The sequence below is a fragment of the Solenopsis invicta genome, chromosome 14 (genome assembly GCF_016802725.1).
Source record: "Solenopsis invicta isolate M01_SB chromosome 14, UNIL_Sinv_3.0, whole genome shotgun sequence".
Taxonomy (NCBI): Eukaryota; Metazoa; Arthropoda; class Insecta; order Hymenoptera; family Formicidae; genus Solenopsis; species Solenopsis invicta.
In genome coordinates this window covers 11,892,893-11,911,811 of record NC_052677.1, presented here as the reverse complement: position 1 = coordinate 11,911,811, position 18,919 = coordinate 11,892,893, and the positions used below count along the sequence as shown (strand labels likewise).

The following is an 18,919-nucleotide window of genomic DNA, read 5'->3' as shown; positions in this document are numbered from 1 at the left end:
GTTGTTGATTCTAGCCTCAGATGAGACATTCGCGCGGCCGCACAGTAGGCAAGGGAGTGAGGGTTTCAAGCAAGGTAAGAACTTCAGCTTAATTGACTTCAATACAGAGAAGCCTTGCATTGCTAATACTCCCTGAACGCAAACGATGAATTTCACGCGATTTACGTGATTTACCTGAGCATCCCTCGGATATTGTAGCGTATCTTAGCTATCAAACGGAGAGCTGCGCGCGTTTTCAAATTGTATACGATTAGATAATTCATTACATGACTATTCATGCACAATTTTTATCGTCAAATGTGCAAACATAAATGTGTACTTAGTAAAATATTAACTCCTTCAGATTTTATTGTTCTTTCACACGTATTATAGATTTGCAATCGTTTCCACTTGTTTTTGAATCCATTACTTAAAGTCTAGGAAATTTTTTTTTTGTTTTTTAAAATTAGGATTTATATGTAGATCTGTTGGAGTTAATTCTTTGTTTGACCCTCGAACGAGCGCAACGTTGCATAGAAAGATATTTCTTATCACTCCTGTAATTCTAATTGCTCTTTTTGAAGATACATTCTTAATAATTACCCAAGGTAAGTCACAAGAACGCAACGTACGCCTGAGGGTTAACCATAGTTGCATTTTAGTAAAACCGCGTAGTTTTATGGATGCAAAAGATAATGAAAGTCGCGTATATAATCTCGGAACGATGCCCCACCAGATGTCTTAGCATGGTGTGAAATGTGATTCCCATAACGCGGGCGCGGAGAAGAATGTTAGATTATCTTGGCTCATTGTGCCCTGACGTTTCTAAATCTCATAGTTAAAAAAAAAGAAGAAGAAAAGTATACAATAGTTAGTCGTTTTTAATAAATAATAATTGCAAAATTAAGATTGAAATTGAGCGCGTTAAAACTGGATAATGCCGATGTTGGTGATCTTCGTCGTCGAATATTCTTCTCCGTGCGAACCCGAAGGACGGGGAGAGAACTCGCTTTTGTGCCGTCCGAATGCTTATTCGTTTCTTGTGAACGCGCCCCCAAGGAGCAAGCAAGCAAGCAAGCGAACCTTGCCCGGCATTATGGACGACGCTGTAGACTCTCTACGTGAGAACGACTCTTACGGCTCTCTCGCACGATTCGTCGAGGTCGATCGACGACGTCTGAGAATCTCAGGATCAGAGGCCCGATCCCGTGAGGGCTTTCGATACACCGCAATTTAGAAAAAAAATCAAATATACCAAGTCTCGAGATTTTGCGTCACACCTCGCGACGATCCGCTCCGCACGGATCTACCCCCTAATCGCGCGCGTCGTCGCCGGCGTGGACGACGTTCTATCCTAATGATGCTGCTAATGAATTTGACTTTTCAGACTTCTCTCGAGCCTGCCTTGCCGAGCGGCTCGGCTAGTCGTTGTCGCACTCCTGCGAGCGCGCTCCTTACGCCTTTTTTTTTTACTTTTAGGAGCTAGCCCAGGACTCGCGACCCTCGCGAATCATTTCCGCGATCCGCGTTCAGTCGCGGCGCGCTGACCGGAGTTAGCCGCGCTTCGAAATCTCTCGCGTTTCTTTCTGAACCATTTTCGAAACAAAACGCACACGAAAAGAAAGGGAAAGAGATAGAATAGAAAAAAAAAAAATAGCAATTCCGGCGCGAAAGGAAAAAAGTCTGCGTCCGGAGCAACTTGAAAGGAAAAGACATTAGAGCAATTTCCCGACGAGATGTAAAACGACAGTAAAAATAATTTTCCTTTTCGAAGGCAAGCGCGTGCGGTGCGTCTGAAGCCGCACGTGGGATGTCATGTATATCGATACGCGCGCGCGCGGCGTTCAAATCGCGAGAAGATACCAAAATCGAGACAAAAAAAAGATGAGAGAGAGTGTGTGTGTGTGTGTGTGTGTGTGTGTTTAAGAATAGTAACATGCATATATGTAGAAAGGAAGAAAGAGTGAAGATGAGAGAAAGAGAGGGAGAGAAAGAGACAACGTGTGAAAGAGAGAGAGAGAGAGAGAGAGATAAACGTGTAGCCGTCGTCTCATTAATCGAGAGTTCGCGTTCGGAATCCGGAATGTTGTTACCATGACACCCCGCGGAAAAAAAACCTGGAATGGGAACTCCCCTCGGTCTGCGAACGTCTGCGAAATTAATTAATCTCTAATGAAACCCATTGCAACTCGCGCCGCCGAGTCGTTGTTCTCGTCGACGACGTACATAATATAGATATATCTGGATACATACATATATATATATTATATAGATATATAACCCATACGTAATTCTCACGCTCGGCCAATGTGCAGCGCCTCATTCCTGTCCTCCCTTCCTCCCCGTTCTCTCGGTAGCACACAGAATCAGCCACCTCCCTGTCTCGCCTCTTCATGATCAGTCTGTGTCTTCTCTCTCGCCGCACCGCACCTGTCGCCTCTCAGTTCGATGTCTCGGACCTTCTCTGGCCCTAACCCTGTAAACTTCTCCGCTAACATCCCCTCAGTACCGTGTTTACCCAATGCTCTCTTCTCCGCACGAATGGACAAAACGCTTCGCTGCCATTGGCCAATGGTAACAGGAGGGGGTGGAGCCAGCTTTTAGCGGTGCTTACTTTTTTTTTATTGTTGTCTGATTTTTCACACCTTGAACGCTGGTTAACTTCTTTTACGCTCGTTCGTTGCGAGGAAGATAGAATAGAGGAGTTTCATCTTTTTTTTGTTTTTCTTTAATCGCGAAAAGACTAAACGGCAAAGAGGAAGAGATAGAGAGAGGAGAGACGTAAACGCGTCGATGATGATGATAATTACGATGATAACGCTGATGAGAGTGTGAGTTAAACAACGGACGACGCACATTGTCGGCAGGTTTATCGTTTCCGTCTTCTCTTGCGTTCTTCTCGTTGCTTTAGACGATAACGACGACAATGAGAAAAGATGAAAATAGCAAAATGAGAGATAGAAGTAGAAGCAGGCTAGATAGATTAATGTTTAAAAATATAAAAAAGAGGAGTGGGCAAATCAAGAAAGAGAGAAATCAGAAGAGAGAAGTAGTGTGCCGTACGTTTCTTTTTTTCCTACATTATAAAAAAATGTATTACGTGCGCGCGCGCGCGAGGGAGAGAGAGAGAGAGAGGGGAAAGAGAGTGCTTCGAAGATGTCGTCGGAGATGATCTCGTTTCAATAGTGACCGTGATCGCTTTGTTCACTTTTGGCGCAGGTGAGTTGAGATTATCTGAGTCACCATCATTCTGAGAGATTTTTAAGCTTTGCGCGGGGGAAGCGAGGGAGCTAGGGAGGCCAGCCGCTAGAAAATATAAAAAAACAATGTAGAACGATTTAAAAAAAATAAAAGATCGAAGTCGAAATCTATAGATGCATAAATATAGATAGAACGAAAAGACGGAGAACCGTTTCGAAAAAAAAAAAGAGTGCCGGAGTGTAAGAGAAAACCGGATGTGTAGAAGGATGTGACGCCGGAAGTCGAAAGCGGATAACGATATTTGCATTAGAAGTAATTCACGTGTATTAAATTCGAACGAAACTTTACAATGGTCGAAATCGATCGAACGAAACACGCAAAAGGAGGAGAAAAGAGTTGCTTTTTTTTCTCTCGAGCGTCCTCGATCTCGATGGATCGTTTTCCCGTAGAGATGGATACAAGCAGACTGACTGGACGCACTTAGACTGGAAGGGGCGAGGGAGGGAGGGAGGGATGGGTGGGGGTGGGGGATTGATTAAAGTGTGCACCTGTGTAATATCGCTGATAGTCTATTAATCAATTTCGCATTATGCGTGGTCGCCTGATGCGCGCTATGTACGGGCTGTATTCGTTGGAAGGGCACGGTTCTTCCACGGACCGATCGTAGATTCCAAGTTGGGGAGCGTCTCGTCGTCTCGACGAGAGCCTCCACTTCAGTCTCTGAATTACACAGGCCGAGTGATCGGCTTTGGCATTTTGTTCGAACGTCTGCGGTTCTCGAGACTCGATCGAATCGAAGTCGAACCGAGCGCGTCGCGAGAGCGAGGCACTTTGATCGACCCGATTAGAGTTGACTTTGATCATTCGTCGACTCCTTGAAAAAAATGCGATCCTCGAGCTTCTCGACGTTCGAACAAACGCCGCGCGATAATTGTCTCAGTTAGTAGTCCCTCTCGGAATCTACAATCGGATGATGAAAGGTACCGTATCGCGCGCGCGACACATCCCGTACATAATGCGGATTTTCTGTGGGCTTGTACGTGTGCTCGCGGGTATGTAAGCGCGTGTGAAATGTTCACCGGGCGAATGGATGAGGGATAAGGAGGAGAAGGAGGAGGAGGAGGAGGAGAAGAAGGGTGCATGTGTATGTGGCGTGGAAGATGAAAGACGAGGCACGCGTGCGTGTGAGAAAGGACGCGTGAAGAAAAGCTAGGAGAAGCCCGAGATGAAAGAGAGAAAGAGTGACGTTGCCGGGAACCGTTCGGTTTTGCAACCGGCGTGAGAGGATATGCGTGAAAGTGTAAAAGAGTTTCTGTCTGAAGGGGGATATAGACGACGAGCGCGGGGGCGGGAACGACATGGAGAGGGCGTGTCGCAGCCGTGAAGTATCCTTTAACGCGGGAGACAGAAGTTGACTGAGACGGCCGATTCAAACACGGTGACTCTTTTTTGCTGGCTCTACCCTTCCTCTTGCTTCCCCCCACAAATATAGAGAATACGTTGTGCCAATACAGTACACAGAGATATGTAGTCACGAGATGCGCGGTAGAACTCCGTTTATCAGAACGTCCGCGGAGGAGTTTGTGCAAACGGAAGCGATCGTGCAACGGTATTCTTACCTAATCGTAAGATACGAGATGACTTGGGTGAGGAAACACGATCTTCTCAGCTACACGTAAAGAGTCAAGAGACCGATCTATGCTGATGCAGATCCCTCGAGGATCTTGTATACTCGGAGATAATATTGGGAAACCGATAAACTTGAAATATCTGGCATACTATTCGTCTGTGATATATTGTTCTGGAAAACTCGTTACGAGCAAGAGCTAAAGATTGGCCTTCTGATAAACGAACTCCTACCGCGCATCCAATGCTTGCACGACAAAATATATTATACCGCGCGGGCATGGAGGGCGATTTAAAGGATCGAGGTGTCTTCATTTCAGAATTGGAGGAGACGTCGAGCGGCGGTGGTGATAGCGGCGAGACGTCGACTCATATCCGCATCAACTTCGAGCGATGCTTTCGCAAGGAGTTCAGCACGTCGACGCTGCAGGGTAAGGCCGCGTCGACCGCCGTCGCGATGGGCGACGATCAGCAGCAACAGTCGGACACCGAGATGGAAACGAAGGCGATGTCGAAGGACAGCATAAGCAGTGCCATATTTAGCGCGATGGCCAGCGAGGCGGAGATCAGTCAGAGCGACTTCGAGGGCTCGTTTAAGGCCGAGAACGAGCGCACGGAGGGCTCGGTGCGGGACTTCTGCGTGAAGGAGGGCGACGTTTATCGGTGCACCGTGTGCCATCGCACCTACACACACATCAGCAACTTCTGCCGGCACTACGTCACCTCGCACAAGCCTAACGTCAAGTACTACCCCTGCCCGGTCTGCTACAAAGAATTCACCAGGAAGGACAACATGGTCGCCCACGTCAAGATCATACATAGTCTTAAGCCGCACATGAGTCTCAGCACCAATAGTGGCAACAGCAATAATAGCAGCAGTATGGGTCAGCAGCGGTAGACCATCGCTGGCTGGACGCCCTCTCGTCCTGCCTCCTCTCTCGGACCGCGTTTCTTGTACCTCGCGCATCATTCCATGATGCCGGAAATGTTGTAAATCTATGTATACGTGATATATGATATCAGATAGATTTTCAAGAGTACGTGACACCAAGATTTTCTACGTTACCGAGAAACTTTGATACCGGTGATTAACGGATAGAAAGGACGAAGGTCTTAGAATTGATGGTGTCATTAATTATGGTATCAAGGAATTATAGGTAGGAAAAAAATGCCTGATTCATGACGGATGAATGTCACAGGCAGGTTTCGCGGGCCTGATGCGTTTGCTAACGAGAGACAGTCGAGGAACGTGAAGATGAGGGAGGAGGAAGGAGTTAGAGGAGCCCGAGAAAAACACGAGAGGGGGCCAGTAAACGCCTCGAACGAAGTCAGTGCGCTCCTACGGCGGAGCGGAAGGACGGTGGTAGATAGATAGACACGAGTAAGCGAGTAAACAAGTAGGTAGGCAAGTGGCTGATCTTATGGAAATGGCTGTATTGAAACGGCCAGGAAGTGGGGGTGGGTACGCGGAGAACAGGTGGGTGTGCAAGATTCAAAGCTATGAACGTCATCGTCGCACACGATTCTTAATTTTCGCGCGAGCGTTCTCTAGTATTTCCGGTGTATGCGAATTAATCATTTGGCCGTGTTTAAACGTCTCGAATTTGTAGGCTGAACATCTTGCGAAAAGTACGCGTTTCGCCGTTCGGATGTTACGCGACGTGCATGTTGCATGAGGCTAGCTCAGTATCTTGATACCAAATCTATGCCTTGGAAGAAGAGTCGTATATTCAGATATCAAACACACCTTGCAGTACTTTTCTACTTCTAAGTCGCAGAATTTTTTTTTTTAAGAAACACTTAAGAGACACGCGAAATCGCTCAAATGATTAATGAAGCTGATCTGTCGGGTTGCATCGACGTTGCGTAATCCGCGATCGCAAAGCGCGGGTCTGACCAAGTCCAGTACACATTATGACGAATCAAGCAATTACTAAAATAACCTCTATGCGATACTTGAATGTATCAGCGTACCGTCGAATCTTCGACGGTGCTCTTTAGTGCCCTGTTAGCAAAACGAAGATCCCGGGCAGCTTTCACTGCATGCAACTCGAGCGATCGCTGCCCTGAATTTTATCCATATTCCTGGCCCTGGTTCTGATCCTGATCCTAGTGTTAGTCCTAGTTATCTTTATCAATCTCCGTGCCTTCGAGGATCCACAATGCGCACGCTTCGGCATTTACGCAACGTCCATCTTCTTGCGAAAGATCGAGCTTCAACAGTGCCGGAAACTTCAGGAACGATTCGCGCGCGCGTAACAAGCAACGGGCATTAAAGTTACAAAATGAACGAGCTTTACCGCGTTTGCCCCGAAGAAAAGGGGCGAGGCGGATGTAAAAACGGGAGACGGAAGAACGTAGAGGCTTTTGTATCGCATCGTAAACAAAGAGTTTATATAAATCTGATGCGTTGTCTCAACGCGGTTCAGCGTCGTACAAAGGATGATCAGTTATAAGAAAATAAACCGGTTGTTGCGTAGCAAAGCGGGGGGGGGGGCATCGTGTAAATCCAAATCAACGCAGAGAGAAAGAAAGAGTATATTTACTATTGCCTGACTATATTACGTTGCAGAAAGAATCAAACATGCCAGCTGACGCAGCTCGGCAATACATTTCTATGAGGTGCGCGCGCGTGTTTTACGCATATCTTTTATTCGTGTTCTTTAAACACGGACTTCACGCCTGGTAAAAAAAAAAGAAAGAAGAAACCGCAACTTTCAATATTTACAAATAGAGTATCTCGAAGTTATCTTTTAAAGAAGACTCACTCGAGGTGATTACGCTACGTATAGCAATAAAGAAGCTGAGCTCTTGCAGGTCGAAATAGGATGTTAAAAACACACCAATTATATATAGTAATTTGTTATGTAATTATTGAATTATTGAAACTTAATTCAACTTGTAGGAGACTTGTCATACTTTTGTCTTTATAATAGAAGAGGGCGTTAGTAAGACGGTGAACCAGGGTGAAACGTGCGCGCGCACGCGCGATATAAATAATAAGGAAACTATGTAGACTGAGTAAATGCAATATATATATGTATCGATGACCGTTCGCCATGTTGTTGTTGAGCCGTTTCGATCGCGGAAAAGCCGCGATGGCGGTATTTTTTTTTTTTCTTGTTTAGGGGGGAGCGGCGATAAAATGGGGCGGAGGGACGGAACAGGGGAAGCGCGCAATCTCGCGAAAGACTGCAGAGGGACGGTTTTAACGACACCAAATACAAGATAGTACTGACATTGGATAGACTGAAGGCACCTTAGTAATAACTTAACGCCGCCGCCATGCCGGACCGTCCTGTCCTGTTCGGCTGAGTCCATTTCCGGATGTCGGCGTGAACATCCGGGACGCTAAGTGGAAAATCTGGTGAACCGGGTGATAACGCAACAACGGTTATGTATTCGCTCGTGAAACATTCACATTTATCGCTTTGCTCGTCATCGGATCGTCACGCCCATCAAAGCTATTATTAATTTATTCATTGAACGTTTCCGTCTTTAATAGCTTGTATGAATTTTATACCGAGTACAATAGAAGCTCCGAATCAGCCACGTTTACTTTATTTGAAAAAATTTCAAGCTAACTCTACGTTTCGTCTTTAAACTACATCCTCCGAAGTTCACCAAGTTTTTAAGCCTAGCCTCCCGAGCCTTGAATAGTCAGTACCGAGTCCATGTAATTTTTACACATAGTTAAAAATCTATATATATATATATATATATACACACATACATATAAAACTCTTATCTGTTAATTTTATTCTTTGCGATTTGTAGTTTTATCTAGACAATCGAATGAGAGCTTTGTCATCAACCGAGACGGGCCGCACGGTGGTACGGTAATGGCGGTCAGAGGCTTAGTCGCGAGAAAAAAAAGCACTAAAAGTACGAGATCGTAGCTTACTATATTTTGCACCTTACACTCCGTCGAGCGCCCTCCCTCCGTGAGAGGGGCGAGACGATTTATATACAAATTTTTCACTAGTTGGGCATAGACGTTAGACGACTAGAGGCTACATAATAACTATAATTATTATTATCACTACTACTATTAATCAGTTATTGCAAATAACGGAGATCTTCGTTGTTACTTTAACGCGCGGTGGGGTTGAACGGGCCCCGGTCGACCAGTGTTGTACGTTCGTTATTCAAGAGGTATCTAGCGTTGCAAAGATATAACAAAAAAGTTGTAGTCGTAAGGGCCGGATCGTCGTCGGGAGCAGTAACGGGTTCCGCGATGTCACCTGGAATAAGCGCTCTCGCTCACGTTTCGTCGAGGAAAGCCTTGTCGAGGTGTTTTAGGTTTTAATGTTTTTCAAATTTTTTTACAAGCTTCAAGTGAGTAATCGACGAATGTCGCAAAAATTGGAATGTCGCGTAGCAATAAAAACGTTTTCGCGATATTAGAACGCTACCTCAAACACACGGATACGGTTTGAAAGTTAGAACATGATCTTTTGAGGTGTTGGAGCAAAGTTATCGAGAGCACTTGCTCCACGTTTATTCACGGAACTCGCTAAGCTCGTGCCGCGATCCGAGCGTACTTTTAAGCGAATAGAGAGTTCTATAATACCAGTTAGGCAAAGGCAGCAAAGATAGCGCAGTAGACATAGGAGAACGAAAGGGACCTGTAAAAGAGACAGGGTGTTGGTTAGGTAGATGAAACGGCGTGAGGATTGTTACGAAAACGTTAAGAAAGAGAGAGAGAGAGATAGCTGGTGGGCCGTGCCGTGCCGTGGATTTTCGCGCACTCAGGTCAATTATCCGCAATATATTTGAAACTTCGATGGACCAAAGAGCTTCTTACCGACCCTTGTAGATTATTTATCCCAAGCGAGAGAGGGACGGCAACGTCCCTGGAGAAATCTTCCGCGAGCCTCAAAAATGCCCAGGATATACTCGCGGTGCCAATAAAAAATGCAAATCTTTGTCACAATTTATATATCGCGACGTTAAATTAGATGTTACGTAATGTTAAATTAGGCAAAAATTTATAGCAAATTGAAGAGTGCTCAATATCCAAGATAATAATTAACTAATTAATCGTGGCAAGGCAAGTTAATTATTGTACGTGAATTAGGAAGGCGCAAAGTCTGCCGAGTCTACGTATTTAAAATATGTTGTGCTTGTTAAATTTAAATAATCTAAAATATTGTTAGACATTATGAAATATAATTATGTAAAGATACATGAATGAAAACATTATAAAGATTTAAGAATTAAGAGTTTGTGTGAGCAGTCTTGTTAGAATGTATTTATAATATTTCGAGATTTTACACGTGTAATCGCGATCGAAAGTTTGGCATCCGGTATTCCTTGGGACGGCAGGAACTCGCGCCGTCAGGTCAATTATTATCCGCAATATTCGAAACCTTATTGGACCAAAGAGTGTCTATAAACGGATAGGATCCCCGGGAGGACCCTTAAGGAAAATCGCGCGAAGGGTGGGTGAAGGGGGGGGGAAAAACGGTCACGGCCTGGTTTCACGACGGGTTGTCACAAGCTCGTCCAACGTGTGTCCAGCGTGTGCGTAGGCGAAGGATTCAGGGGGAACTGAGATTTTCACGAAAAAACGGGGGGAAAACAAAAAAAGTGCAAAGAGGCAGCGGCTAGACAGCTTATATCGATTTTTTTAGAAGGAGAGTAGGAGAGGCAGGCAAATAATAATTAAATACACTCACATTTGATAATCACTGAGAGGCTAAGACTAACTCAATTAATTAAAGGGTGAGAAAGACGCGAAGGATTATCGAGAGGGAAAGGGTCACCGGGAAGAGGAAGCGCCTGCAGGTTTTCGCGACGTGATCGACAAGTTTTTTTTTTTTTTTTTCGGAAAGCTTTCTTTTGGGACGTTGCAATTTTCTCGAGTTCGAACGAGTTGATTTTAACAGATCGGATTTATTGTTGTTATTGCCGTTTGTTGTTTTTTCTTTTTTTTCCTTTCTTTTGCGACGGGGAATCTGCAGGGCCTCTTCGTCGGTGCGACTTCTGAAGGTTGCGATTTTATCAATTTGTACAATAATAGCTTTTGATTCACCCTAGTCGATGTCTGCGTGAGAAGCGCGAAAAAGGGTGTGAGAACTGGATCGCCATGATTTTATTGTTCTCACATTTTGTTAATTTCTCTTCCGCGCTCTTTAGAAACTCTAAACGTATACCAAAGGATCATGGATTTACATATTTACAATATACACATACACATGGTAGCTTATAACGATTACATATACATATATATGTGTATATAAAAATATTATTTATCATCGCTGAAGTTTTTCCCTTGATGTCCCTTATAACCCATTATAACAATAGGATGTTCGACAAAACCTTAGAAACGTCCTACATACGTTCAGAAAATTATATATAGGTTGAAGTCGATTTTTAGAATAAGTTTATAAAGTCTCTGTAGGTTTCAGAGATTTTCTTGAGAATCATCACATGTTTTTTTTTTTTTTACTTTTCACCTTTCTTTTATACCGTCACAAAATTTTACTCTTATGACACGCAGGCCGGTGAGCATATCCCCGCATTCGTTACAAACGTTATCACATCCTTTTGTGGCGATCGGAGCAGCGGTTGCAGAAAGCACTCCGCGACAGCACGCGATGATTAGACGCGGAACGGCCGATTCTCGGCCCGCTCTGAAGATCCCTCGCCGACATCTGAAGGCTCGTGATCAGGATAAATCGCTGTTTAGGAAAGCACGGTGGAGATGCAGCGACTGATCTTGAGGCTCGTTGTTCAAATTTAAAGGCGTTTAAAAGGGAGGAAAAATTCGCTCACGTTCGTTGCCTTCTCGACGTTGTTGAACTTTTTTAGAATTTAAGGTCGTTAGAAAGCGCTTTTAATCGTTGCCAATTGTAGGGAGGGGACAATCGGGGGAGGAAAACGGGGGGGAGGGGAGCTTTTTTGCGAGGGTACAAAAAAAAAGATATATACATATATATAATATATACGACGTCAGGTCCCCGTATATTCGTACAAAATTAGTGTTCAAATTGTAAAAAGTGTTCATAAGTCAAGGGTGAGGTGTCGCGTTGCGAGGGATCGCTCGAGATTCGCGCGAGAACGGCCGCTGTATCTGCGACGTGTGCTACATCGCTCGAGTTCCATTGCCAAAATTCCGTCTTTTCCTCGGAATTTATAAACGTAAGCCGTACGTGCTACTTGTAATAAATAAGCTCCGAGAAGACGTTCTGTGTACGATGTTTCGGTAATTGGATTCCGATCTGCGGATTAGATTTTGTTGAATATTTGTTAAATTGTATATATGTATTTGAAATTCTATAGCGTCGTTATTGTCGTTCAAATTTTATCGTTCAGATTATATTGGATTTTTCATATATAATTTATTGAATCGTGTAAAAGTTTATCGTGCGCAAAAGGAACTTTTATTATATTGTCGCGTGCCAATCGTGCACGCAGAAGTCGAGAAGTGTGCTCCTGTGCGTTCTGCAACTGCCTGCCTTTTATCTGCATCTGGGGAGCGTAAGACCATCGGTTTGGTTGCCGCGCTTTCCCTTCGACCGTAACATTCTCACGCTCTCATCGCGGGTGCGATAGTCTCGCCGATGGGGTTACACGTTCGCTTAGACCGTGTTTAATTAACGGATCTTGGAGAGAGACGTGGAAGATGAGTAGGAGACAAGTGAGAGGGAGTCGTGAAAAATTACGATATAGAGTATATATATCATAAATATATATATATATATTATATTTATGCGAGCGCGCGAACTCTCGCAAGGGGTGTCGCGCCGAGATTTTTCTCGTCTCGTTTTGCGTTCGTCCCCTCGCGAATGGGGGAGGGGGGAAGACCACCAGTCAATACATATTGATTATTCTTGTAGATTTCTCGCGCGACACGTTGCAGAGATAAGCCCATCATCGCGAAAAAAAAGAAAGAAAGAAAGAGAGAGAGAGAGTCAGAGAAAAAGAAAGAGGAAGATTAATTTACGAGGCTTAAAAAGCAGACTGTACTATCGAATAGATTTTAATATAATATATATATTAAATTAAAAAATATATATATACATACACATCTATATATATATTAAAGAAAAGAATCATAGTTTATTATCGCAATTAAATTACCCACGTACCAATGTACACGTATGTAGAGAACAAGAACGAAAGCGTGTGAGAAAGAGAGAGAGAGTCAAACAAATGGTACATATATATTATATATATACATACATATATATTATTGCGATTATTATTATTATTATTATTATTATTATTATTACGATTATCATTATTATATATATTATATATATAAACAGAAGTTATATCGAATATATTTTAGCGCTAGTTGATAATACCTATTATATATAACGTCGTTGCAGTTTCGAGACGATGCGTCAGAAAACGAGGGTAAAAATAGAAATAAAAGAAAAGAAACACATGTAAAAGAGAGGTAGGGGGCGATCGACGATCGCGAGGATCGTTACGAGAGCAAAAGGGATCGTTCGACCTCCGAGATTTTTGTAAATGCAATTAAATGCGAAAACGCGCAACGCAAATACGTTGATTTAACATGTGCTCTTCATGCGGGAACCGATGTTTTAAATCGCGCGAGTAGTCCCCGGTTCGGTGCCTTTCTTAAGCGACATAAAATAACGACAATGTTGAAAAAAAAGAATAAAAATAAATAAAGGAATGGAAAAGCGAGAGACAAAGATTGTAGTGCGAGAAGCGAATGACAAAATAAAAGAAAAAAGGGAGTAAAGTAAATTGTTATCGCGCGCGCGTCCCTCTCCCTTCGTCGAAGGGACGGATCGACGATCGCATTCTCAGTGCCAAATAATAAGGGAGAGATTCGCTTTCCGTGAGGGCGAAAATTTAATAAGAGAAAAGGAGAATAAGGTGAAGGAGAGAGGGGAGGGCGAAAATTTTATAGAAAATTTTTCTAGAGCTGACGAGTCTTTTCTGACGCTGGGTAGACTTAGTATATTTTATATGCACTGATTGTTCGACTATGACTATCATTAATAAAAAGAACGGTGTTCAATAGATTGTAAATCGGAAGATTTTTAAATATCTCGCCGATCCACCGAATAATCCGTATAATCCACGTTATACACGGTGTCTCGAAAGAATAGTGGCGATGATAGAAACGTGAAACTTAATTTCTGGATGCCCGGGGAGAGTCCGCGAAAAAAAAAAATTTGAAATTCGTGCGTGCAGCTCAAGATTCAATCTAGATCTAAACAATCGAATTAAACTCGGTCAACAATTTTCGTGACTTCTTTCGGGACATTCTGTATACCTGACGACTTTCCGAGATCCGTGAGCGGTGGAACTTGCCGCTGGAAAAAAACGAAATTTTATAAAAATTCTGCAAGAGGGCAGCAAAAATTCTTCAAGAGCATCACGTATCTCGGCAAAGTCAATTGTGCCTAACGTATCGTATTAATAAATTGTGCTGAATGATGCTTAAAAAAAAAAGAAGAAAAAGAAAGTGAGTGAGAGAGAAAGAGAGTGTGAAAACATCTTTGTCAAGCGAATTTGCAGTCGTCTCGTTACGAGCGCAAAAAAAAAAATCGGTGGAAAGTGAGACAGAAATATGTGTTCAAAAGGAGAAGAGGAAGCGGAAATATTTGCGGCCAACGTTTTCCGCGTTTCGTCTACAAGACGGCGACGGTTTCGCATTTTTTTTTTCTTTCTAATCCCGTTGATTCGAGAGGAAAGGTAACTACCAATGCCACTAACAAACGTAGTGATCGTACGTAGTAGTAATCGTTGTTTTTTTTTCCTTTTTTTTCTTTTCTTTTCTCAGCTCCACTTTTGCGTTTATTATTGTGTTATACGATGACGCGCACGTGAAGCTGCCGATCTTGCGAAAAGAACATGTTCTCTAGACCACGACCCGTCGGAATACCGAAAGAAACATTTCGTATTCTCAGTTTGCATTAACACGTGAACGTACGTGGAGAGAAAATTGGAAATTTATAGAGTTATTAATTTTAAATATAACTAATCTATAATCTAGAAACTAACTAATTTTGGATTAATATGTTAAATTAATTTTACTGGATCGGGAAGAGTCAGCGCCTGTAATTTGCTGCTGTAAGAATTTTAATTAGGCAAAATTATTAATGGTTTGTTAATTAAGCAAAATTATTAATCGTACTAACCGGGGAAACGTTAATCTCGCGTAATATTTCGCCGTGGTCCAGATAACGTCAGTTCCAATTATTAACATAATAAAAGTGCCATAATCGTAGCGCAACTGTTCAACAGGCAGGACGCGAGTTTCACGTGCGGCAAACGTTCTCGCTGGTGTCACACCGGAATTCGATATCGTATGCATCTCGATTTGTATATGTATACATATTTTATTTTGTACGCCTGTACACACAGGATGTGTCAAGAGACCTCCCCGCACTCGTCACGAAGCACCGTTATTCTTAGCCAAAAATTACTTTTATTTAGTTTTTTCGTTCTAGCGCACTCGTCTCGCCGGCCGCCGTTCATTCCCACGTACAGATCTTGCGTTTCTCCCGGGAAATTATTTTTCACTCGTAGAATACTTGTAGCAATTTTCCGACGTGTCGCAAGTGTCAACTCTCGCTTCCTTCTGCGAGGCGGCTGAAATATTCCGCGACGCAGTTGTCTCGGCAAGAATAAACACTTGCGATAATTAAAGGGAAAGTAAACTTAAATTTTACGAATTCTAAATTATTTCTACGAGATAGTCACACTGTTTCGTTTAAGAGATTAAAATCCATTTTCATTATTTTTGAGAAAGGATCACGATGTAATGTGTCGCGGCCGCCGAGGAGACGATTCTTAGATGTTAAGTTTCCTTCGTCGCGGTTAGCTCGAAGAAGCGATTCCGACGTTCTCCAGAGCGATTCACAGGACTCTTCCGACGTCCTGGAGAACACAGGATGGCCAGGAAGCCAACCGCGACGGGAGGCCAGCGATTATTATTTTTTACGAACCTTTGTTTTGCATGTTGCGCATTGTTGTTTTATTTTCTTTTTCTCTTCGAAAGAAAGAAGAGCAAAGAAATTGTGGAAAATAAGAAAAAATATATATATGTATATGTGTATACGATTTTCCGTTACGTTTATATTGTCACACAATGTTTCATTTATTCCTTTTTTTTCTCCTCGAATTTTTTCTTCCCGTTTCAATATTTATGATTTAATGGTAGAAACATTTCTTTAATTGATCTTATTAGATTAATCTGCATTATTATCATACACATTTACACCTAAACACACACACACACACACACACACACACACACACACACACATTTATAAAAAAAAAATGATTTAACTGAGCTTAATTTCTTTGACACGAATTTCATTGGCGCTTTATTCCGTTTCTTTTTATCCCATTCCACGTCCCTTATTATGAAATGTTTTTATTAAGTTTTTACAGCATCGTATAATTCTCTATTTTATGATTTTTAATTTACTTTTAAATTGACATCATTTGAATGCGTAGATCAATTTTATATGGAAATTGATTTTTTAGTAGATCAATTACGTATTCATATAGCCGGTAGCAATATTTAGATCACTTTGCATGCGTCAATATTTTTTTATTGTGTATCATTAGCTCGAATATTTAATTAGCCTTATTTTACAGCTTTTTTTCGCATGCAACGCGCCGGAATCTTGCGAAAGTATCGTCTTCGATATTTCGGAAGAAATCTCGCGTATATTTGTAAAAATATAGCAGTCTATATCTTTGGAGAAAGTATCCCCGATTAAAAATGATTTTTTTCAAAAACGAGTAATCCCAAGGATAATTATTTAAAGATCTGATGTAAGAATAGAATTTGAAGTATTTCTTATTATTAGAGGAAGTCACTCTAGCATGCAATCCGATGCATTTGCACTAAAGATTATAAAAGTCTGCGTTAAACAATAGTTGATACTTTCGAAAAAAATATAGCGTATTGTTTTTCTTAATATTTATTTCACATTATAAAAAAAAAATCAATGTCTCACTATTAATTAAATTTGTTTGAATAATCAAATTGAAAGGCATTTACTAATCGTCGTCTTTCCACAGAGTTTTCGAGCAAAACGGATAACGTGAACGAGACCTGGAAGGAGAAAACCCGCGGATTGAACACTGGTGCATCGCCGGCCGCGGCATCGATGGACGTAACGTCGTCTCCAAACTCGTCGTCGTCCTCGTCACCGTCGAACGCACGGGCGAGCACGTCGTCGTCGACGTCGACGACAAACGCGGCGACAACGACGACGAACGCGGGCGGCACGCCGACGACGACGAGCGCGGGCGGCGCACTGACCCGAAGCTCCTCGGCATCGCCTGCCTCCCGGAACGCGGGCGTGGCGCGAACGCCACATCCAACGTCGGCGCGATGTCGGCGCCGAGCGGCCGTCAGGCCCCGAAGCGACGTATGCGGCGTCGCGCCACGTCGCAGTCCCAGGATCCAGCCGAACAGCTGACGGAGATGTCAGTGCGCGGCTTAAATCTCTTCCGTTACGCTTCCATCAGCGAGGGCGTCTATCAATGCACCGAATGCGCCAAGCTCGACATCCAGAAGACGTTTAAAAACAAGTACAGCTTCCAGCGACACGCCTTTCTCTACCACGAGGGCCATCAGCGCAAGGTGTTCCCCTGTCCTGTATGCGCCAAAGAGTTCTCGCGTCCTGACAAAATGAAAAACCACATGAAGACCGTGCATGACTGCTTCATGCCCAAGGATTGCGTCATGCCCTTCAGTTTCTTTCTGCCTGGTGGACCTTAGCGGGCGGGGCGAGGGCGAGGTGGGCTGCCGATCGGTCCGACGGCGGTTCAGAGGCACGCGAGGAGGCTCGGTGCCACCGCGGCATCCAGAACCACAGCCGCGGCGGCCAGGGCGACGACCTTCAGGCGCGGCAGTCGTTCCTGAACGGCGTTCGGTAACGGCGGGTAAATAGTCCTCACGATTCGTAAGGACTGCGGAATCGAAAGATAACGGTAATCTGTGGGAGAATAATTTAGAAAAAAAAAATGTATTTTTTTTATTTTTCTGTCACAGGTAAAGAAAAATCAAGTTTATAAGATTAACAGTTATAATGACAATATTATAAAAATACTTGTAAGTACAATACTTATAGGTGAAATTTTTATATTAACTTCTTTTATCTTATCATTTAAAAAACGAAAAAATTTTCAATGCAGTTTTAATTAACCAATTAACGCTGCGAATTGCCAGACAAATTGATAAATAATAAAGAAGTGGGATAAAAGTATTTTAATTTCCGGCGAAATCAAAATCAAGATTTCGTGGAATGTACCGTTCGAGAGAAATGAGCATTGTCCGTGTATTCCATTGAAAAATTACTCGCCGTTGCTGCAGCGATTATCGCATTTGCCAGCATACGTAAGATATCATCCCACGCCGAAAGATAGTTTGGTCACGGACCAATCGCGTAGCCCATCTCACCCCCGCGATGACGGTGATGATCGATGGTGATCCGCTTCGCCATATCTTCCGCGAAGCGAGATAAAGAGAAGGCTTCTTTAGAGGGAGAGAGAGAGGAAGAGACAGTTTCCCTAAAAAAGAAAAAACGAACAAACGAGAGAGCGAGCTCAGAGGAAATCTAGAGGGGAGATGTGATGATAAAGAAGACGAAGATGGGAAGAAGAGGAAGAATAGTGATCTCTCCTCGCTTCCTGTGTACGTTAGTATTATATGATCTTCGAACTCTGTGCAATAACGGGCTCGACTCTCGTTTGCTCATTGAGTCAGCGACACGTGGTAAAGAAAGTCGTGGTGCATGTTCATCGTGTCAGGAATGTTTTCGGTTCTATTTATTAAATTCTATTAAGACGCACGAATGGCGATAATTATTCGACGATTGCGAACGATTTTAACATGAATCAGGCAAATATGTAATTGTTTAAAATGCGAAAGAGGAATTCTCGATATTGCAAGAATATATTGGTAAATTCGTTTTCTGCATGCACCACGAAGCAAGATCATTAACTTTTATATCTTGAAGAAGCAACTTCGGATCAAGCGTTCCGAGAACTCGGAAGTGAATATCGAATATCGTTAAGTTGAAAATGAGAACTATCTTTTTCGAGAGCACATTCAATTTGTTAAAACACTTGTGGTATTCGTGTTGCTTCGAGGAAGAGA

General features: G+C 43.0%; 1 protein-coding gene across 2 annotated transcripts in view; it reads left to right on the top strand.

Annotated features, from left to right (window-relative positions):
- Positions 1-18,919, top strand: part of LOC105198723 (protein tramtrack, beta isoform) — a 45,001-nt gene that overhangs the window by 15,974 nt on the left and 10,108 nt on the right. Inside the window, exons 4-5 of one of the 2 annotated variants that reach the window (XM_026137206.2) lie at positions 15-74; positions 5,127-13,987. In XM_026137206.2, the coding sequence (XP_025992991.1) occupies positions 15-74; positions 5,127-5,704 (638 nt within the window). In that variant the 3' untranslated portion in view covers positions 5,705-13,987. Of the gene's footprint in view, positions 1-14; positions 75-5,126; positions 13,988-18,919 lie in introns of those variants that run through there. The other variant, XM_026137205.2, reaches the window with a different exon arrangement.